The following is a 24,299-nucleotide window of genomic DNA, read 5'->3' on the forward strand; positions in this document are numbered from 1 at the left end:
TTATAAGCACAAATTATGGAGGACACAACTTTACTTTCACTATATATAGGTTTGCCTTCTAAATTGTTATACTGTTAAATGGGCATCTTCTGGTTATTGGCAGCTTCATGTCACTTATTAATTAGAGTAACCATATGTTTTAGTGCACTGTTCAATTAATTTGGCTTACTGAATGCACTTCTCGGTATGCACTTAGTGCCAAGGAAATCAATTCATCACATCTGATCAGTGGTTTGCAGGCCTAATGTGATTTCACAGGCACTTGTGTTGGAATAAGTAATAGTCTTGTGTAAGAAGACTTTAAGACATCCAGACAGGCTAATTTAAAAAAGTAAGAGAGAACAAAAACATTTACAGAGTTTGACTTAAGGATGTCCTTATTCAAATGAGATCTCCAAACAGTCAGTGTTATTGGCAATTCTGTCTCACTGAGTTGGAATGTGAATGTTTATTAACCTTTTAGATACCAACAAGTGAACAACAGATTCAAGAACAATTCCATTCAGCCAGCAAAATGTTTCCTATTGTTTCTAACAACAGAGCTGTTTAAATATTCCAATACAATCATGAACAATTTTGTCCCACACCTGTGGGGCTGCTAGTTTACAAATGAGCTGACTACACACTGGCCCTAATGTTTTGAATTTATCCACATCTGTCTCACTGTTTGATCCAAGGATATCCAACTAACAGAAAAAGTTTTTTCCAATCTGATTTTTATGTGATGCTCACAGTGGACCCTCCAGTAACTGTGCAAATCTGTAGAAACACATTGCTGGCACGACACAATTTACAACAGTAAAGTTTTTCTGGAAAGTAAACCTTGAGCTCTGGTCCAGCGACTTTGTTTAGTCTAAGATGACATCATAAGTCTGTTGCAAGCAGGAGAAAACATTTTCTCTGTACCCTCTTTCCAAGTAATCAGACTTCAACCCTATAAGACCTCTTTTACAAGGATGGCTGGGGGGAAGTACAAATAAGTGAGGCCACTCATTGCAAGTGTAAAATACACCAGGAGGATATTTTCTAAATCCCTCAGGCCCAGCAAATATAATTATCATGCGATAATGCCTGTAAAACTTGGCCATTCAAGTCAATAGGAGGGGCCATGCCACAGCTGTGAGCCAAACACTTGAACCATTAGCCCCAGGCATTCAGGTGTTGGCAGCATTGTCTTCTGAAGGTCTAACAGAGGCTGATTAGTTCCACTCTGAAAACTGATCCACCTAGGACCTCTTTTCAGAATATTGGCTAATGTGAACATAGCCTTACTTTGCAGCAAGCCAAGAAAGACTGTAGCAAGAAAACTGGTCTATTTTAGAGAGTTTAACATAGACAATACGTGTACAGTGATAGCAGGATTTACATGATTGTGTTATCTGTGAGCCAGCATATTGGACAAGAAAGTAGATGCCAACTCTGGATGATTCCAAAACAAAGACAGTGCCCTTCTTCTGGAGAAAATACAGATGAAAGCATTGTCAGGAAAAGTACTGTGATCTATGTGAGATAATAAATAACTGTACATGTTACACCTTCATATTACTAGCAGGCTATGTTAATTTTTTCAGAAATCCTGTGTTTTTGGTCCTTTCATAGTATCAGAGGCATACCAGGTTTACCATTTTATTTATTTACTTATTTTTAACAATTTTATTTTTTATTATTTTTTAAAAAAATTTTAGGAGCCCTGTTGAAGGGTTTTGGTGAAATATCAGGGGTTTAAACAGACCTCTGATGTTCCACTTTTGAGACAGAGTAAGGAAATGGAGGACACAGCCCTCAGCAGTACAGAATGAATGGACAGGAATAGCTCTGTACAGAGCTCCCTGTTCATTCACAAACTGAAGCATAGTACACACAGTTATGCTTCAGTTATGAATGAACAGTCAGCCATCAGTACCGATCACTGACTCTGTTCATTCAGAAAAGGAAGGGGCCTGTAAATGACATGAAAATAGAGAGGATTGGTTTCTCTATATGCCGCCTCTGCTGCCCCTCCTATCCATGTGTATAGGGGAGCACGGGGCTGGGTCGCAATTTTGACCCCTGTAGTTAGGTCCCTGGATAGTATGCTATTATACTCAGGGCTGCGGCTAGACTGAGACCCACAAGATACACTGATTATTAAAGCTGAACTCCAGACAGATATGAAGACACATATTAATGAAGCTCTGTAATCATTAATACATTATTGACCACTTCAGTACTCTACACTTTCACCTCTTTCCTGCTCAAGCCAATTTCCAGATTTCAGTGCTGTCACACTTTGAATATTAAAAATCAGGTCTTCTGCCCTGAGCTGTGTGGCAGAGATGTGTAAATCTCAGGACTGGATGGACAGAAGTGCAAAACCTTTGGCAAGTAAAACAGTTCTCAAATATGTTTTTGATCTGTGTATGTAGCTGTTTGCCTGGTGTTCAGCATTAACAATGCAAAATCTACACACATCTTTACAAAATATGAAAGCCACTTTTAGACATAATGATAATGTTATCTATGGTTAAAAAAGAAAATGTTTTTATAGGTTAAATAAGGGGAAAATGGGAAAATAAACATTATATAATAGAGTCATTGCTGGGCTTTGGTAGTGATTGTTACTTGTGTTCCCCCTACAACATGCCAATGACTTAAAATGTCCCACATCCCTATAGTAAATAATGATATTAACAAAATAATAATAATAATCAATCAATAAATAACAACTTCTCTGTTTAGCACAGAAACTAACTCAAAGTAAAAACCAACCACATTGGCAAGCATGTATCTCTGATAACCCCAGCATGTGCTGAGTATAAAATACAAAGTATAAAGTCTGTTGAAAACTAGGTTCAAATAACAATCTAGTTTGATAGCCAGCTGTTCACTGAAGAAGACTGCAGTCATTCAAGTTCAAGTTCTATTTACTGCATTTAGTCAGATATCATAGCTATGTCATTATGGACTTTGAATAACCCAGCACAAAGATAATAAGAGAACTAGCACCACTTGAATGTCTGTAGGTAGTTTTCTACCAGCTGATGAAGTGCCTTCCAAAGGAGACAAATGCTTTTGCAAGGTCACCAGATGTGTGAAATATTAATCCATTCCTTACTGTGTTGATAACATCTGTTAGGCAGTTTTGGTAAAGCGGGTGTACGATACAAGCTCAACCACACTTTGTAATTAGACTCCTGAGTCTTATTACTGGAAAAAAATCTCTGTGCGGTTATAGAGACCTTTCTTTCTGCTGCCTGCGAGGTCAATGATAACCCACTTTACAGAGGGCTCCCCAGGTGAATATTGTTAATATTTATGCTAGTACATGGCCTGGAAAATGTTTGGCCTGATCCATGTTTATGAAAAACTTTCTTAAGAACCAATAAATTTAATTTCCAATACGATACACCTTTATGCAGAGCAGGAGCTCATAACATTTACCCTGGTTCACATTAATGCATTTTTAGTGCTTTTTAGAGAAATGCACTACAGTCCATTTAACATGGTTTCCTATGGCACATGTTCACATCTATGCTTTTTTGAGCTGTCACGTTTTTTGGAAAGCGTCAGGGACTTTTTAAAATGCAAAAAGCAGAGTTTTTGCTACAATAGAGTTCAATGGAGAAGCTGCTGAAATGCATGTAGTGTGTTTTTGCTGTGTTTTACAGTGTTTTGCATTTTTTTTCTGTTAAGCAACAAAAAAATTTCCACTATAACCAAAATAAAAAAGCTGACAGAAAACGCAAAACATGGTAAAAACGGGGCAAAAATGCAATTCACAATGCAAAAAGCATTTACAAATGGTTCAGAGCAAACCGCATAGGTGTGAACCAAGCCTTACACACACACACACACACACTGTATCTATCATTATCTATCTATCTATCTATCTATCTATCTATCTATCTATCTATCTATCTATCTGTGTGAGTTTATAGTTGTATACAGTATATATTCAATATATATATATATATATATACTGTATATAGTATATGCCATCATAACCTTTGATACTGTACTTCATATCATGGCAAATAAATTGGAAACTTCAGTCACAGAGGCACCAGCTAAGCGGGCACCAACAAGTGAACGATGAAATAAGGCTTACCCCCTTATAGCTAGGTGTCTCACCAAACAGCAGAAGCAAAAGAATGTTGCATCATTTCCGCTTTTAATGCAAAACATCATTACTTTCGAAGAAGTCGCCAACTATCTGCATATCTGAGTCAATAGCTAAAGACCTCCAAACTTCATGTTGCCTTCAGATTAGCACAACAACAGTGCACAGAGAGCTTCATGGAATGGGTTTCCATGACTGAGCAGCTGCATCCAAGCCTTACATCACCAAGTACAATGCAAATCGTCAGATGCAGTGGTGTAAAGCATGCAGCCACTGGACTCTAGAGTAGTGGAGACATGTTCTCTGGAGTGATGAATCACGTTTCTGTCTGGCAATCCTGGGTTTGTCTGGTTTTGGGACATGTCTGGGTTTGGCGGTTGGCAGGAGAACGGTACTTGCCTGACTGCATTGTGCCAAGTGTAAAGTTTGGTGAAGGGGGGATTATGTTGTGGGGTTGTTTTTCAGGGGTTGGGCCTGGTCCCTTAGTTCCAGTGAAGGGAACTCTTCATGCTCCCAACTTTGTGGGAACAGTTTTGGCATGGCCCATTCCTGTTCCAACATGACTGTGTATCAGTGCACAAAGCAAGGTCCATAAAGACATGGATGAGCAAACTTGGGGTGGAGGAACTTGACTGGCCTACACAGAGTCCTGACCTTAACCCGATAGAACACCTATGGGATGAATTAGAGCAGAGAATGTGAGCCAGGCCTTCTTGTCCAACATCAGTACCTGACCTCACAAATGCGTTTCTGGAATAATTGTCAAACATTCCCCTAGACACACTTCTAAACCTTGTGGACAGCCTTCCCAGAAGAGTTGAAGCTGCTATAGCTGCAAAGGGTGAGCCAACTCAATATTGAACCCTACAGACTAAGATTGGGATGCCATTAAACTTCCTGTGCTCGTAAAGGCAGGTGTCCCAATACTTTTCGCAATATAGTGTGTTTGTGTATACCGTATATACTCGAGTATAAGCCGACCCGAATATAAGCCGAGGTACCTAATTTTACCACATAAAACTGGGAAAAACTATTGACTCGAGTATAAGCCGAGGGTGGGAACACCAGTGGGAAGAATCGTGCCTCATCATTGGTGTCAGTGGGAGGAATAGTGCCCCATCATTGGTGTCAGTGGGAGGAATAGTGCCCCATCATTGGTGTCAGTGGGAGGAATAGTGCCCCATCATTGGTGTCAGTGGGAGGAATAGTGCCCCATCATTGGTATCAGTGGGAGGAATAGTGCCCCATCATTGGTATCAGTGGGAGGAATAGTGCCCCATCATTGGTATCAGTGGGAGGAATAGTGCCCCATCATTGGTGTCAGTGGGAGGAATAGTGCCCCATCATTGGTGTCAGTGGGAGGAATAGCGCCCCATCATTGGTGTCAGTGGGAGGAATAGTGCCCCATCATTGGTATCAGTGGCAGGAATAGTGCCCCATCATTAGTATCAGTGGGGGGAATAGCACCCCATTATTGGTGTCAGTGGAATAGTGCCCCATCTTTGGTGTCAGTGGGAGGAATAGTGTCCCAACATTGGTGTCAGTGGGAGGAATAGTATCCCATCATTGGTGTCAGTGGGGGGGGTGGAGGAATAGTGCCCCATCGTTGGTGTCAGTGGGGGGGGAGGAAAAGTGCCCCATCGTTGGTGTCAGTGGGGGGGGAGGAAAAGTGTCCCATCGTTGGTGTCAGTGGGGGGGAGGAATAGTATCCCATGATTGGTGTCAGTGGGGGGTGGAATAGTGCTCCATGATTGGTGTCAGTGGGGGGTGGAATAGTGCCCCATCATTGGTGTCAGTGGGGGGGGGAGGAATAGTGCCCAATCGTTGGTGTCAGTGGGGGGGAGGAAAAGTGCCCCATCGTTGGTGTCAGTGGGAGGAATAATGCCCCATCATTGGTATCAGTGACACCAATGATGGGGCACTATTCCTCCCACTGACACTTGCTGACCCCTGTTCCAGTATGGAGATGCTGCAGCCAGCATATGTGGTTGCAGCAGCACCTCTGCACGGCACACTTACCTGCATCTCCTTCACTCGATTTTCGCGGGGCCGTTCAGCTCCGCCTCCTCGCCGGTGATTGGCCGCCTGTGTGCCTTTCCTGAGCTACAGTTCTGGCGGCCAATCACCAGTGAGAAGGCGGAGTCGAGCAGCCGCGCGAACATCCAGTGGATGAACCGAATGAAGGAGCAGCCGCGCTTCCTGGACCGGATCGTCGTGGGACCGGAGCCAGGTAAGAGACAGCAGCCCCCTGCCCACCCCTGTACTTACCGTAGTTTCCCTTCTGTTGGAAGGGGGGGGGGGAGCCATCTGCAGACGTTGACTCGAGTATAAGCCGAGGGGGGCGTTTTTCAGCACAAAAAATGTGCTGAAAAACTCGGCTTATACTCGAGTATATACGGTATATACAGTGGGGATCAAAAGTTTGGGCACCCCAGCTAAAAATTTGTATTAATGTGCATAAAGAAGCCAAGGAAAGATTGAAAAATCTCCAAAAGGCATCAAATTACAGATTAGACATTCTTATAATATGTCAACAAAAGTTAGATTTTATTTCCATCATTTACACTTTCAAAATAACAGAAAACAAAAAAATGCCATCTGCAAAAGTTTGGGCACCCTGGAGAGTTAATATCTTGTACTGCCCCCTTTGGCAAGTATCACAGCTTGTAAACGCTTTTTGTAGCCAGCCAAGAGTCTTTCAATTCTTGTTTGAGGTATCTTTGCCCATTCTTCCTTACAAAAGTCTTCCAGTTCTTTGAGATTTCTGGGCTGTCTGTCACGCACTGCTCTTTTAAGGTCTATCCATAGATTTTCAATTATGTTGAGGTCAGGAGATTGTGAAGGCCATGGCAAAACCTTCAGTTTACGCCTCTTGATGTAATCCCCCGTGGATTTCGAGGTGTGTTTAGGATCATTATCCATTTGTAGAAGCCATCCTCTCTTTAACTTCAGCTTTTTCACAGATGGCATCAAGTTACCATCCAAAATTTGCTGACATTTTATTGAATCCTTTTTTCTTCTACTCGTGAGATGTTCCCTGTGCCTCTGGCTGCAACACAACCCCAAAGCATGATTGATCCAACCCCATGCTTAACAGTTGGACAGAGGTTCTTTTCATTAAATTCTGTGCCCCTTCTTCTCCAAACGTACCTTTGCTCATTCCGGCCAAAAAGTTCAATTTTAACCTCATTGGTCCACAGAACTTTGCAAAGTTCAAACGATGATTTTTGTGGTGAGGACGTAGAAGAGGTTTTCTTCTGATGACTCTTCCATGAAGACCATATTTGTACAAGTATCTCTTTATAGTGGATAGTGTACCACAACTCCAGTGTCTGCCAGATCTTTCTGGAGGGATCGTGCAGTCAAACGTGGGTTTTGAATAGTTTTTCTCACAATCCTGCGAGCTGTTCTGTCTGATATTTTTCTTGGTCTTCCAGATCTTGCTTTAACTTCCACTGTTCCTGATGACTGCCATTTCTTAATTACATTCTGAACAGAGGATATTGACATCTGAAAACGCTTTGCTATCTTCTTATAGCCTTCTCCAGCTTTGTGAGCGTCAACTATTTTCAGTTTCAGTTTTCTAGACAACTGCTTAGAAGAACCCATGGTGCTGATTGTTGGGGCAAGGTCAGATGAGTCTGGGCATTTAAAACCTTTGAGATTGACATCACCTGGTCTTCCTAGACGATGATTGAGAACAATCCATGACACTGGCAGGTCTCAGCTTGGCAAAGGGGGCAGTGCATGCTATAAATTCTGCAGGGTGCCCAAACTTTTGCAGACGCCATTTTTTTGTTTTCTGTTATTTTGAAAGTGTAAATGATGGAAATAAAATCTAACTTTTGTTGACATATTATAAGAATGTCTAATCTGTAATTTGATGCCTTTTGGAGATTTTTCCATCTTTCCTTGGCTTCTTTATGCACATTAATACAAATTTTTAGCTGGGGTGCCCAAACTTTTGATCCCCACTGTATATATATATATATATATATATATAAAAATAAATAACATATGTAAAATAACTATGCATGTATACACTGAAAATGCACAATATTTGAACTATTATAATTTGTCAAATGATCACTGGTCTTCAGCTTCCTTGAGTTTGTGGGTGTCAACTAAATATAGCTAGAAGGGCAAAAGCTATCTTCAGGGCTTGAAATCAAGGCTATGAACTACCTTGTGGGAGCCACCAGTTCTAGGTCTAGTTGTTGTTGAACTGCACCCTCCTTGTGCTATATGGCAGGAAGTGAATAGGTATACTGGCAAATAGAGCTAAATACTAGCTAAAGATTGATAGATAGATAGATAGATAGATAGATAGATAGATATAGATACTGGCCAGACAGCGACAGATTTATAGATAGACAGATAGAAAGATACACAGACAGGTGTGTGTGTGATTGTGTATGTGTAAATATCCCAATTGTATTTAGCTCTACTTTCCAATTAAATGTAAGATCTTTAAACATGTACTGCATATTAGTATGCAGACTCCATCTTTTGTGGTTGATGGCTACTGAAAAAATGATAACATAATTATTTAACTTTCATTATGAGGGAGGTTAAATTCACTAAATGAATCAATTGATACTTCAAACGAGATGAGCTGCCTAATATCTGTAAGACAAAAACGGCTATAATTCACTTTAACTTTGTTGATTAAAGTTCACTTTTCTTCTCATCGGCCTTATAGACCAAAGAAACAGAAGAAAAGAACATTTTTCTTCATAGGAAAAAAAAATGATCAAAAACCTCTTGAACGTAATTTGCAGTCTAATATTGCACCCTTTAAAGGCAGGCTTCTGTGCCAAATATTATAATGACTGTGCTTTATAGCCACCCACTACATTTCAATTTGAATTTTATGAATATTGCAAATTATAACAGTCACATTATAACCTCTAAAGGGGCTAATTTATAAAAGCACTGTCCATCAATTACACATTTTCCATCACATTAATAAAATGGCAAGAAGTAATTACGCTGACTTCAGAGATGAAGATGCCTTGAACAAATCATTATGCTGAAATTATTTTCTTTAAAAAACTTAGCAGGTTCTAATTACGACCGAAATGAGATAAGGAAAATGATCACAAAATAGACATTAACCTGATGAGTTCCACAGTCTCTGAGTACATGGTGTATGGAGATTTTGCTTCTAATGGATCTCGCTCCATAGCATTGCCACACTCGATGAAAGAGAGGGCAGCGTCAGCATAATTCACAGCTTTGCCAAACTTTTCTATCTGAAACATAGTAAAAAGACATGGTTATTATAAAACATAGACATGAACAAAAGACCTCAATGCACAACACATGCACAAGTCCTTGTCTCTGTACAAGCAACACTTAAGAAGTCAGGTCAAAAATAAGTGACATTTCAGCAGATACTGGAGAGTTAAAAATTAACTCCATCCAAAAATTAAAACACATTGCTCTTAAAAATAAAACGTTGGTTTTTGCTGTGATACTCTCCTTCAATAAATAGCTGCCCCTGCAGTACTTACTTTCCACCATTAGATGTCCTCAGTCTTCTGGACTGAAGAACAGCCAGTGTCATTCAGCCCAATACCTCTAAAGTTTAACCGAGGCTGTCATGGACCCAACCCCAGGGGCAGCGTTATCATGCAGCCTGATTACTACTACCTTGAGTGCAGGAGAAATGCCACTAATAGTAAAAAAAAAAAAGAGAAAACCCTGTGGCATCATCAAATCGTCCAATTATATTAAATCCTTAAATCACTCAGTGGTTCCTTATGTCTGCTAAGGATTCAGTGTTAAGAACACCCAGGTGTTTAAACTGCTAAAAGCAACAGGGGAGGGAACACAACTTTTGTAGCAGGAAGAGTGAGGTTTGGCGCCCAGCTGGGAAGTATAACTGAAATCTGAAATAGAGAATGTTTAAAGTGGTTGTGAACCCTTTCATATACCGAGTGAAAGAAGTGGCCTCAGGTGTTACACAGAGATGAAACAAATCCTCCGACAAAAGCTGTACCTGCTTGTCTGCTGTCTTCTCTTCTCTACATCTGTTCAAACTCCAGAACGTAAAGCTTGTTAGAGTTAAAAAAGGGGACAGAAAGCAGAAGTTACACTCTGCAGAGCTCAGTGAGGAGAGCTTTGAGAGCTGATTGGAGGGAAGAGACACAACCCCTCCACACAGCTCACAGGAACAGAGCTGAGGCTATCAATCTGCTGGAGGTCCCTCCCGTCACCATTTTTCTCTTGGCGTCAGGACAACTTGTCGGAATTGACTCATGCTGATAGCAGAGGAAGGATGCAGCAGACAGAAATCATACTTATTGCTCTTACTTAAATTATAGAGGGATATGCTTTGTTCATATTTCATGTCTGAGGTTTACAACCACTTTAATGTAGAAGTTCTGTTAAAAAAAGCTGAGCCCATCCTTAGCCCTCTAATCTAATCTATGTTAGAACTCATCAACGTGTTTACTGACCTATGTACAACAGCAGCAGTTTTCTCCTCAATAGACTTAAATGAAGATGTACTGCTAGCATCTCTTGTGGTGATGTATGGTCCCATACAAGCCTATAGGAGTTACTATGCAGATGCAGCCAGAGCAAGAAGAACACCAGTGGTTGCTGTTGTCATTGAGAGATAAATAAGCACCTGGGTCAGGGTGGGTGGGGGGTTCTAACTTAGGTTTTGTTTAGGGGAATAATACAAAAAGGAATACAAAGACGAATGGCGAAAAACAAGCATGCTAAACCTCACACCAAGTATTACTAAATGTCCATACAATCTATGTACATTTGGGCAAAAAACACAGAGGAGTGTAAAAACATTTGTTAGATAATGAGCTTATGTGAAATCTCCATTATCACTGTAAATAATGTTGTAATTATGAATATATTTCAGTTAGAGCTGTATCAGTGTGGGTGTGTAATATGTCTTTTCATAAATCCCTGCTCTACAGATAGTGTGGGATGGTTTAAGTTGCCAGAGGGAATATTTTATCAATTACAATTTCTTTACTGTGTAACAGAAGTCTAGATGCTCCTCTGCTGAGAATCCTCTTTCAGATGGTTCGGTGCCAGAGTTAATTTATCTAACAATGGGACCCAAACCTGTTGTCTTCACAAATATCCACATCAAAGGATCCCTCTTTTAGATATGCAATGAAGGTGGCCAGCCTTTCATGAATACTTAGTTTCCTAGGAAAAGGTCATGAACTGGCATACTCAAATTTCATAAACGGCGTGCCAAGATTTGACTTAAAGAGGGTTGGTGTATGCTGAATACAGGGTTTGAAGTTAGCCAATTATGAAAGTAAATAGATTTGCCAACCAATCAGAGCTACTCTATGAAAACTAATAGAGGAGAGGCCTATAACAATAGACACTAGATGGAGAGAGGTCCTTTTTGGGAACACCAGTTAGGAGAATGGAGCCCTTACATGCAGTTCCATGGTAATTATGGGATATATCTCTTGCACTTATATGTAAATGTTTGTCTTATGTCTTTTCTGTCTCACTGTTTGTATTTTGTAATATGTTAGAACTATCTTAACCGCTTCCTGTCTGCCCTATAGCAGAAATACTGCTACAGGGCGGCACGGGTGCGCAAATCACATATATATATATGTGATTTTGCATTTCTGGGTAGAGGGCACGCTGTCAATCACCAGGTCCCAGCCGGTAATTACTCGCCAACGCCCACTGATTTCTAAAGATCTCCGATGGGGAGGAGGACTATTTTGTTTAATAACAGTCCTCCTCCCTATCAGCTTGGGTACACTGCTCTGCATTGGCTGTGCACGACACAGTGTGATTACAGTAAAGCCACTGACACGGCCCCATAGTAAAACACTCCCCTGCACACAGTTAACCCTTTGATCACCTTTCCTGCCCAGTGCCATTAGTACAGTGTCAGTGCTTTTTTTTTTAGCACTGATCATTGTATTGGTGTCACTGGGGATGCCAGTGACACCGAGTCACCCCCCCCCCCCAGTGTCAGAATGTCCACCGTAGTCTTGCAGTCCCGCTATAAGTCGCTGATCACCGACATTACTAGTAAAAATTTTAAAACAATTACAGTATATATACTGCCATTTGTACATGCTATAACTTTCATGTAAACCAATTAATTTATTTGTGATTAAGGTATTGTGATTCTTTTTAGCAAAGACATGTAGCAGAATACATTTTGGTTTAAATTTATGACAACATTTGATTTTTAAATTTTTTTACTGGACATGTTTAATAGCAAAGAGTCAAAAATATAGTTTTTTTCTCAAAATTGTCAGTCTTTTTTTGTTATAGCGCAAAAAATAAAAAACGCACATTTGATCAAATACCATTAAAAGAAATCTCAACTCATGGGAAAAAAGGACGTACATTTCATTTGGTTGCAGCGTTGCATGACCGCACAATTGTCAGTTAAAGTAACGCAGCGCTGTAAAGCAAAAAATGGCCTGGTCAGGAAGGAGGGTAAATCCTCAGGAGGGAAAGTGGTTAATAATGTTTCTTTTATGTAACTTGATAGATTGTTTGTGTTAGTTTAGACCTCCATACTAATCACTAATAAATTTTGGTTGGTGTAATAAACCTTTCACTTTCGGGTAAGAACTCTTAATTTACCAAATCATATAAGACTCCAAAGACATGCTACGTTAATTGGATCCTGTCTAAATCAGCCCTAGTATGTGTATATATGAATGCGAGTTAGGGACCTTAGATTGTACACCGCTTGAGGGTTAGGGACTGATGTGAATGTACAACATATATGTAAAGCACTATGTAAACTGATGGCGCTATATAAGTACCTGAATATCAGAGAAATATTATATTTAAAAATCAATAGATTTGGTCAACACATTCCAGGATATTGCAACTCTGTTTCCTGCTACAAGCACCGCTACCAAGTCGGGACCATCATGTGATTCAACTAATAAGCAATCACCCACAGCTGAAATATCAATATTCTGTGGAAAAGGTTACATTCTCTTTTTTTAAGAAAACAGCCTAAGCACAGAAGTAGTGCCTGTAGGTTAAATATATTGTACATATTTGTAAAATGTGTTTACTATAATGTCATACTCTAAGGCCATTTGCACCTGTCCCCCCAGAAGCCTGTCCAAAAAGCTTTCATTTAGTGTTGATATATCCTGGCCAAGTGCTAGGGCACTGCAACCATTAGAGACATGCTCCCAGCATCACAGGAGCGACCAGGGCACCCCTAGGGGGATTCCAGCGGCTTTGCCACAGCTTTGTTGTGGGGATTTGAAGGAGGACTACCGCTTACTTCTGTGATGTCGAGAGTGAGCCTCCAACATCTGCAGTCCCAACACTTCTGCAGGACATATCAACACTTACTGGGTTTTTTTGCCGAGCTTCTGGGAGGGCAGAAAGGGCCTACAGGTAAGCACTTACATTAACTCATGAGACTGCCGTGATTGGCTGTCACAGGGGTCACATGATCGGAAAGGTCCCATTCACAAGTAGTGATCGGGACCTTTCCATGAGGTGGCGGTAAATGTGTTCACACTGAATAAATATTTTTAAAGGTTGGATAGCAGAGGAACCAACTGCACAGGCTGGCATATTTGTCTTGATTTTATATTATTATAAAGTATATAGTATATTAGACAAACTGGATCTTTGATGAAAATTATCCTTATTTTTTTAATTACAATTCTCATTATCATTTGGGTCTTACTGAGCAAAGTAACAAATCAAACCTAAACAAACTGATGTGGCATTGATATGTGTGTTGTTGGGAAGGAATCCCTTTGCTCTAAACTGAAAATAAAAAAGCTTTTCTTCAAGACAAAGTAGATGTCCCCTTTAAATTAGGCACACTCCTCATGACTGTATAAGCAGTCATCATACAAATGCATATATTGTCATCATGTGACTAGGAAGTTTGGCTTGATTGGCATACAACACACAGTCAAATCTGTTTTGGGTTTATAATCTGTGTAGTAAAGGCAGGTTATGAGCTGTGTACATTGTAGTGTACAGTGTAGTGTAGGGATAAATACCGAATCATTGCGCCTCTGAAACAAAGTGAATAGGGAAAAGAATCCCTGTGCAAAATGAAGATGTGCAAACTTACCAAAGCATCTGCTTTGTGCTTCAACCTTTTAGCTTCCTGCATGTAATAATCAGCATTATGTAATCTGAATGGCAGAATTAAAGAAAGTGAAAATTAATATACAAAAGATGAGTAGAAAGACTGTATTTTAAGTACATTGTAATAATTTATTCATGTGCAATCATACAGAAAGCAAGCACAGTCCATTTACATTAAAACAGTATTAAATCCAAAAGCAAATATTTATTATATTGCAGCTTGCCAATTCTTAGATGTGATGGCTGCATTAGGTTTCTTTCTTTTAGCTTGCTTTCTTTTTTTTCACCAGGTGATCTGGCCAGTAAGCCTGTTTTTTTTTCAACAGAACATGCTATCCTGAAGATGTAGCAGTTTAAGCCTTTTTTTGTTTTCTAACAGTTGCGTAAGATTAACTGCTTACCCCTGACAGTGGTGCTTACAATGGTCAGCTTTTATTTATTTATGTAAAACCTTTATCCCAAAAGGAAAAAAACTGTTGCTGTAACTGCTTAAAAATGAACAATGCTTCAGTCCAAAGTCCAAAGGTGTCCCTGTTGCTCCTTCATCCAGAATGCAGGCACACGTATACAAGAAGTGTTACTGGTCGGATCACCAGGTGAAAACTGAGGGGAAAAGCCTATAAATTTAGAGTTTAAAATTGTTTGAATATCAATATTACTATTAGACATGTACAATACAACAGAAAACTTAAAAAGGAAGCTTTTTCTCGCACACGATAATTTGCATTTCTGAGTTTCCTGTTAAAATACATAAGGCAGTATGTGCTACAAAAGAACACATTTTGTGTTATTCATTTTTTCTTTCTTTTCTTATTTTAAATGTATGCAGAACATCCCATGTAGAGACACTGGTTTTAGCAAGCAATAAAACTGTCATGTGTTGAGTAGTACAAGACAGCGTAATGATGAATGACATAAACAGAATCAATGCTGCGCTGCACATACATAAAACAAATAAACAAAATTAACAAACAAAGTGTGAATAAGAGTGTGGTGATACAAATCAATAAGATAAATAAATGTTCATGAACCAAGTACATAGTATGTGAAATAATCAATGTATTACAGACAATCCAACTCTTCACAGATCATTTGCTTCTTCATGTGCTCAAACCCACACCATCAGATCAGTGCTATAAACATGCAGACAGTGTCACCTCACTGCTCACAGAACTCTAGTCTCCGAGCAATCAAATTGTGCTTTGTAATGCCAAATCGGTAAGGATTCCTTCAATCTCCCGATCATTAACCATGTAGAAGTGCTATAGCATCTTTTAACTTTTAAAATGTTCTCAACAACCTCTGCTGTCTGAGGACTCTTCCTCCTCATTGGCTGAGACAGCAGCGGGAGCCCATTGGCAATCACGGCCAATGAGTCAAAGAGGAGAGAGTGTGTGTGTGTGGGGGGGGGGGGAGCTGCGGCTCTATGTGTCTTCTGGACACATAGAGCAGCGGCTTGGGGATGAGCACGCAGCAGTACCCCCAGGGCGAGCAGTTTATTAAACAAAAAAAACACAAATTACTTTAAACTTTAAGGACAGCTATAATAGTTTTGATTCTTTTTTTTTAAGTTTATGTTTAAACATATGTTTGAAATATGTTATAAAATATACACAATCTTTGATATAAACATTTATAACTTGACAAAATATTCTCATGGCACTATGGGTTATCTAAAGAGGCAGCAAAGCAAGAGTTGTCTGCTTGCTGTCTAATTAAAACCTCTGATGGAGACATCTGATAATGGTTGAGTCTCTTCTTTCATTCATTCACTAGCGTGTAAATTAAGCTTGTTTTCTGCAAAGACAGGAGGATTGATTAACTAGAGGCAAAAGGCAGTTCACTTTGGAAGGAAGTGGCACTTTGCAAGGAAATTTGCCAAGGATTAAAGGAGAAGTATAGCCAAAGCTATTTTTGGTATACTTCTCCTGCAGGTCCCAGAAGTGCAGTTCATTCTGCACTCCTGTGATCTGTTTTCAGTCAACAGCTGTCAATGGACATCACTCAGCAGGTCCAGGCTCTGAAAAGATCACATATGGTCCACCCAGAAATCTGGATAGGTACCTGGCTCAGCCTCTCAGTGATCCGCTGAGAGCCTGAGCCAGCAGCACCCACCCCCTCCACAGCCCAGTGCTCCAGTAAGTACTGGAGAGGCAGAGTCAGAGAGGCAGTTGCGGCTCTCTGCTCAGAGTGAAGGGGGAAAACTGAGAATTCAGCGATGTTTGATTGCTCAGTTCTCATTGCATAGCCAACAGGGGACAGATACAGCATCAGACTGATGCTGCATCCACCTGAGTATATATATATATATATATATATATTGCACATACTTCTCTTTTAAGCTCTGGGTAAACTTCCCTTGGAATGTGCAGCTTCCCTTGCAGTGCAAACATCCGATTTGCCTTTAGATCATCAACTTCAGGGTTTTTACATCAGGTGGTAAGATGAATCAGGAAAACATTAAAAAGGTGCTAAAGGCACCACCTGCTGGCTAACAATAAGAATGCATCATATGTACTATTTAAAAAAATATATACAGTACTTAAGTCCTGACCATGATAAAAACAATTATTACAAAACCACTTTATCTTCCCTGTAAATCCACTTTAACTAAAAGGCTAAAGGTGCCAATGTTATCTATGGGGGGTTGTTAGACAAAAGGAGCATCATCAATTACTACAAAGAGGTGTTTTCAGGCAAATTGGAAATGTCATTTCCACAATTAAAGTATAAAGAAAAACATGACCCACATCTATTCACAAACATTCATTAGAATACTACATACGCTTCATCAAACATTATCTTCGTTCTTCGAGAATCGGTATCGCCATTGTTTAATGCAGGTATTGATGACCATACATCAGGCTCTATGTGATGCAGGATAGTTTCAAGGCCACTGCTTTGTGGTCTCCTGTGCTCATCTTCCTGTAAATACAAGATAAATGGCTCAGAGTACAGAGAATGCATCTGTCTGAAAAATAAAGTTTTTAAAATTACGGAGCAGACAAAGCTAAGTAACAACAGAAAAAGAAACTAAACATATGAGTATGTGTGTCACCTTGGCAGAGTAGAGTACTTTTCAGACATTGGGGCTTTGGGGTCATTTTGCCTTTTTCCACCTGCACTGAGATTTGCAGCACCTATTTAAATCTGTTTCTTCTTTTAGACTGGCAGTGATGGCAATGATACCAAGTTTAGTAAACACCATAAAATAATTTCAGTCTGATAAAACTTCTAAACAACAAAATGATCCCCATGCAACATTACAAATTGTATGGACAATGTACCTACTCCCTGCTTTAAGGAATAAGGACACTTTGATGTCTGAGAATAAAAAAGCTAATGCAAAGAGCAATAATATGAAGTAATCAATAGCAACTACTCAAAGTCAGCTTTAAGCAGTTTAGGCACACTAAAATTAACTTTAATTTTGATTGTAAGCTAACTTGTACAGATCATCACTTGGTTTACTAAGTAGCTGAAGTATGAGTCCTACCCAAACGTCTTTTAAGGTTTGGAAGCAATAGGGAAAAGTTAGAGCTTTTAGCAAAATGTTATTCCTATCTGTGTTACCTACAGTTGTGTTCAAAATAATAGCAGTAAGACATCACTAACCTGATCAATCACTGTTTTTGGTAGAAATTATATTTCTACATGGCAAATAATTTACTAGCAGGTGTAGTAGAGTAATACAAATCCAACAGACCCAACAGTCATGACATGCATGCTGCTGATTCTGTGTAATTAAATCACTAATTGAAAGGTGCATGTCCAAAATAATAGCAGTGTGGAGTTCTATTAGTGAGGTCATTCGTTCTTTGAAAAACAGGTGGCAATTATTGCCCTTATTTAAGGAAGGAAGGCAGCAAATGTTGGACATGCTGGTTACAGTGCATTTCTCTCTGAAATTCTGAGGAAAATGGGTCGTTCCAGACATTGTTCAGAAGAACAGCGTACCTTGATTAAAAAGTTGATTGGAGAGGGGAAAACATATAAGAAGTGCAGAAAATGATAGGCTGCTCAGCTAAAATGATCGCAAATGCTTTAAAATGGCAACCAAAACCTAGAAAGGCGTGGAAAAAAGTGAAAAACTACCATTCAAATGGATAGAAGAATAGCCAAAATGGCAAGGACACAGCCAACAATCAGCTCCAGGAAGATCAAAGAAGGTCTAAAGTTACCTGTGAGTACTGTTACAATTAGAAGATGCCTATGTGAAGCCAAGCTATCTGCAAGAAATCCCCGCAAAGTCCCACTGTTGAAAAAAAGACATTTGCTGAAGAGGTTACAATTTGCCAAAGAGCACATTGACTGGCCTAAAGAGAGATGGCGCAACATTTTGTGGACTGATGAAAGTAAGATTGTTCTTTTTGGGTCTAGTGGCCAGAGACAGTTTGTCAGACGACCCCCAAACACTGAATTCAAGCCGCAGTACACTGTGAAGACAGTGAAGCATGGTTGCGCAAGCATCATGATATGGGGATGTTTCTCTTACTACGATGTTGGGCCTATTTATCGCATACCAAGGATCATGGATCAGTTTGAATACATCAGAATACTTGAAGAGGTCATGCTGCCTTATGTTAAAGAGGAAATGCCATTGAAATGGGTGTGCCAACAAGACAATGACCCCAAACACACCAGAAAACGTGCAACATCTTGGTTCCAGACCAACAAGATTGATGTTATGGAGTGGCCAGCCCAATCCCTGGATCTTAATCCAATAGAAAACTTGTGGGGTGACATCAAAAATGCAGTTTCTGAGGCAAAACCAAGAAATAGAGAAGAACTGTGGAATGTAGTCCAATCATCCTGCGCTGGAATACCTGTTCACAGGTGCCAGAAGTTGGTTGACTCCATGCAACACAGATGTACAGCAGTTCTCAGAAACAGTGGTTATACAACTAAATATTAATTAAGTGATTCAAAGGAAAGCAAAATCTTCAAACATTTTTCAGTTTATATAGTAAATGTTTGAGTTTGTAAAGAAGAATACAAACACTGCTATTTTTTTGAACAGTCTAATATTCACTTTTCTTCAATTTTTTTAGAGGAACAACACAATTTGATATATTTTTCTTCAGGTTTTGATTTAGAATAGAATGTGTAGTGTTCCCAATGCATTTGTGTGTATATAAATAAAAGCTATTAGAAGGATTTTGAGCTTTATTCACTTTTTTTCAACACACTGCTATTATTTTGAACACAACTGTATGTTCAGAAAACTCATCCATACTTTCAAACAGATGTTATAATTCTATGGATTGTAGGTCAATCTAGAAGTCAACAAGTCCTTGTAATCTGTTCTTTGTGTGATCTGGCATAAGGTCCCAGCTCCTATCTAACAGATACTTAGAAGGTTTGTGAAACATACTTTTAGCACATATGCCAATTAATGGAAATTTTGCTAAGGCTGCTATGATTTGGTATTAAATGATCATAACCCATAACTCAAAAATACGCTATATTGCCAAATGTATTGGGACACCCCTCCAAATCATTGGATTTGGGTGCTCCAATCACCTTAATGGCCACAGGTGTATAAAATCAAGCACCTAGGCATGCAGACTGATCCTACAACCATTTGTGAAAGAATGGGTCACTCTCAAGAGCTTAGCGAATTCAAGTATGGTACCGTGATAGGTTGCCACCTGTGCAAGAAGTCTGTCCGTGAAATTTCCTTGCTACTAAATGTTCCATGGTCAACTGTTAGTGGTATTATAGCAAAGTGGAAGCAATGTTAGGCCATGAAAAATGAGTGGGGTGAGCACATACTGAAGTGCACAGTGCACAGAAGTCACCAACTGTCTGCAGAGTCAATCACTAAAGACCTTCAAATGCCATGTGGCCTTCAGATTAACACAACAACAGTGCATAGAGAGCTTTGTGGACTGGGTTTCCCAGTCACCTTCATTCACCAAGTGCAATGCAAAGCGTTGGATGCAGTGGTGTAAAGCACAACTCCAATAGACTCTAGAGCAGTGAAGACGTGTTCTCTGGAGTGACGAATCACGCTTCTCTGTCTGGCAATCCGATGGATGTGTCTGGGTTTGGTGGTTGCTAGGACAACTGTACTTGCATGACTGCATTGTGCCTAGTGTTAAGTTTGGTGGAGGGGGAGTTATGGTGTGGATTTGTTTTTCAAGGGTTGGGCTTGGTCCCTTAGTTCCAGTGAAGGGAATTCTTAAGGCATCAGCATACCAAGACAGTTTTGTCAATTTCATGCTCCCAACGTTGTGAGAACAGTTTGGGGATGGCCCCTTCCTCTTTCAACATAACTGTGCACCAGTGCACAAAGTAAGGTCCATAAAGACATGGATGAGAGAGTTTGGGGTGGAGGAACTTCTCTGGCCTGTCCTGAGCCCCATAGAACACCTTTAGGATGAATTGGAGCAGAGATTGCGAGCCAGGCCTTCTCGTCCGACATCAGTGCCTGACATCACAAATGTGCTTGTGGAAGAATGGTCAAACATTCCCATAGACACACTCCTAAACCTTGTGGGCAGCCTTCCCAGAAGAGTAGAAGCTGTTATAGCTGCAAAGGGTGGGCCAACTCAATATTGAACCATATGGACTAAGACTGGGATGCTAATAAATTTCATGTGCATGTAAAGGCAGGCGTACTAATACTTTTGGCAATATAGTGTATCTTTAATCACCTTTCTTAAATCTTAAAAGCAAAACTCACATAACTTACTTTAGTGTTTGTTGTGCTCCCATTTTTTTTGTGTCTTGAAGAAGTGACAGGAACTTGCACAGCAGCAATACCCCCCTCTTGATTAAAGGAATTGTTGTCATTGGAATGTAATCTGTGAACTTGCTCATCCCCCAAAGGTGACAACAAAGGAGGGGCAATTTTTTCTTCTCTTTTTTTGGCTGATTTCTTCGTCCTAGATAGGAAAAGATAAAAACATATTGGTGTTCTCTAAACCAACCCACCAACCAACAAGGTGTTGAAATTCGCTATGTACTAGAGGTACAACTACTCATAAAATGCTCACTTTTTATAACATATGCTATGCACTAGGGGTTCCAAGTTTTTTTTACACCTTTAAAACTAGCCAAAGAAGAGCAGATGTGTTATGGAGGTGGGAAGACATCTGTTCACTTCCATTTCAATCAGCAGTAAGTCAGGTGGCATAAAGATCTTCTTCTGATGCATATGGTGTAAAAGTACCACCCAGTTTTTACCCAAAGGCAATTAAAATGTCATTCATGCCAAAATTAATATTTCAGCTGTAGGATGGGCCTATGGGACAGATCCCCCCTCTTGTTGCTTATATATTTTGACAACTCCATTGACAAGATCTTCCTGTCAAAATGTGTGTCTTTGTTCCTGACTAACTTGAAGTTTTAGGTGGTCCTACCCAGCTAGAGATGTCCATACTTTTATTGTTTCATTCTATATAATTTAAACAAATAATAATTCAGGGAAATTGAAAATTAGCATCTTACATCTCCTTTTAAATATCCAGTACCTTTGTCCTTCATTCTTAACACTTCATGTTCACAGAAGGTCCTTCTGGTTAGTTATGTTAATCACACCTAATCTTTAACTCATATTCTAAATAAACTTTTTCAGCTAAACCACATCATTTTGACACCCTTCTAAATGGTACTGTAGGGAGGAAATTACCCCACTCACGATCTGTAATATCTACGTCTACAGGGGATGCAGCACTTCCTGAGATTATTTCCAAAGAATCCATTTCTGCTACATTCTAGGTTAAAACATTGCAAACAGACAGGCTCCTTATTGCAGGAGTGACATGCTATGTCTCTTCTGCAATAAAACATACTTAACTTCACATTTGCAGTCTGTGTTAGAATGTCCACTGAGTTGCACAGCTCAGTGTATATTCTTTGCACACCTCTGTGCCAGAATGAACTCCTGTATACATTTATGTCATTCTGGCTCAGCCAATCAACATGGTTGAAGATTTCAAACCCAGAGGAAGATCAGGTGAAGATGTCACGAAGGAGTGAGAGGAAGTGAGTTAAAGAGGTACTAAATGTTATTTTTTTTTCATTTATGCATGCCAACATCCACCACAACTTAACATGCATGGTATGTGTGCACAAACATTTACTTAGTTCCTATTTACTGCCACCAGTTCCAGGTTTCTGGGTGCAGCATCTATAACTTCCTTTTTAGGTGAGAATGCACATTCACCCAAGTCAAACAGAATAGGTGACAGCTGTCAGTTAGCTTGCAGGAGTGGGCAGTAGGGAGATGGCTTCCAAGGGTTGTGTGTTTGAATGGATGCACTTTCATGCAGTCCACATTCTGGCTGAAGGTGTGCATGCAAAGAAGTCTCTAAAGAACCCTTCAGGGGAAAAAATAAACCCTTAATTTGAATATTGTGACCAGCACTGGTGCTACCAGCTGAAGCAGCAGAAAAAAAGGACTTTGGAACAACAGCAGTCAGCATATCAGCTAAATATTCACCCTAGCAAGTGATATTTATTTTAAAAATGTATACTTGGTTCTGGTTTAACTCTCTAATCTACATGCTTACTCTGGGTCAGTGGCTCAAAAAGCACTTAAAGCGGTAAAGTGGAGTTCAGGCCCCCGCCCCCCCAAAAAAATCAGTAGCTACAAATACTGTAGCTGCTGACTTTTAATATTAGGGCACTTACCTGTCCAGGGATCCAGCAGTGTCCTAAACCCAATCCAATTCTTCAATTCAATTCACAAAAACGGCCAAATGTGGCAGTGGAGGTGGCAGAAAAAACGGAGCTTCCACTTTTGGGTGGAACTCCGCTTTAAGCCAGGAAAGTATTTTTACAAGGAGGTAACAATAATTTCCCCTGCATTTCCCTAAGTTCTGATTTCCTTTAAACTAACCCAGTATTTGCCAGTGTGATAACTTAACTAGGACTGCTCTGAAATTAACATAAAACAGAGAAGTAAATATTTATTTTGCATCTTTAAGTAAAGGTTGGGGGATCCTTATGAACTATAAAAGGTTTTTTTCTGTCCAGGAACTGAAATGTGTAGTATTGTAAGTCAAAAGCATCTGGCATTAGTGAATAATATTGAAAAAGTGTCAGCGCTCAGTTGAACTGAGTCACATTGAAGTAATATTATTAAATCATTATTTTTTTCCTATAGCATCCAACAATGTTTACAGTATACTATGTAAGAGAAATAGACCATGTGAAGATCTCTCAAACTATTCAGCATTGTAAGTATCTCTGTCATTTACTACCTCCAACTGGATTTAAATACTCCCAGTGATTTATAAAAGTGACAAACCTTTCCTCTCCCTTTCATGAAAGGAAAAGCATCATTAGCCGACATTAATTGTAACATATCGTTGAACTGATTGTTAGCTAGCTTTGGGCTGTAACTACTCTAAAAATTGAGTTTTAATTGCAATAATAACCAATTGTGAATGAATTTATTGGAATAATTAAACATGTTTAATGGCTTAATTTGCCAACATGTTTTGCTAATTGAAATGCAACGACAAACAGTTAATAAAGCTGAAGAAGCAGCCTTTCCTTCGATGGATTTATGTATGGAAGGCAAAGAGCTGCCACATACCTGCATGTCATTTGTGTACAGTAAAATTTATTTAATATGTATGACAATTATCAGTCTGTGAATTCATACTAGTCAGAGACCTTTACTGGCAATGGAATGCATTAAATCATTCCCTGCGCTACATTAAATTTTTTATTAGCTGTTGATAACAGCAGCCAATTCTAATACCATCTTTCTCACTACATTGATCTATGTAACGTTAAAATATATCAAAAGCCAAACTTTTTGTTTAGTTTTGGATAAAAGAGGATAATGGTCAAAACCTTTGTTAATTTGTTGGCTGTCTGTGCTGTTGGAGAAGTTTCCCATCCTATCCTGGAGACCAAGTAGAAAGTGATTGGAAACCTACCTAAAGTGAGGGTAAATCCCCACTTAGATAGCCAGTCATCCCTGTTACAAGGATTCTCCTCACCGCCAGTTTCAGTTAAAACTGTAAAGTTTTGAAATTCCCCCCCACTTTCTGTCCCCGATGGGAACACAGGAAGCAATAAAAACCTGACATAGGTTCTACCCTTCCATACTTAAGTCTAGCCAAAACTTAAAAGAAAA

General features: G+C 39.6%; 1 protein-coding gene across 1 annotated transcript in view; it reads right to left on the reverse strand.

Annotated features, from left to right (window-relative positions):
- AFF2 (ALF transcription elongation factor 2) overlaps window positions 1-24,299 on the reverse strand; it is a 759,231-nt gene that overhangs the window by 63,452 nt on the left and 671,480 nt on the right. The window contains exons 13-16 of the mRNA XM_089684953.1: window positions 20,898-21,090; window positions 16,986-17,125; window positions 14,184-14,247; window positions 9,218-9,354 (exon numbers count right to left, since the gene is read on the reverse strand). Coding sequence (XP_089541079.1) covers window positions 9,218-9,354; window positions 14,184-14,247; window positions 16,986-17,125; window positions 20,898-21,090 — 534 coding nt within the window. The remainder of the gene's footprint in view (window positions 1-9,217; window positions 9,355-14,183; window positions 14,248-16,985; window positions 17,126-20,897; window positions 21,091-24,299) is intronic.

Source organism: Staurois parvus, unplaced genomic scaffold (assembly GCF_062004578.1).
Source record: "Staurois parvus isolate SC_StPar_1 unplaced genomic scaffold, SC_StPar_1.0 ptg000361l, whole genome shotgun sequence".
Lineage (NCBI taxonomy): Eukaryota > Metazoa > Chordata > Amphibia > Anura > Ranidae > Staurois > Staurois parvus.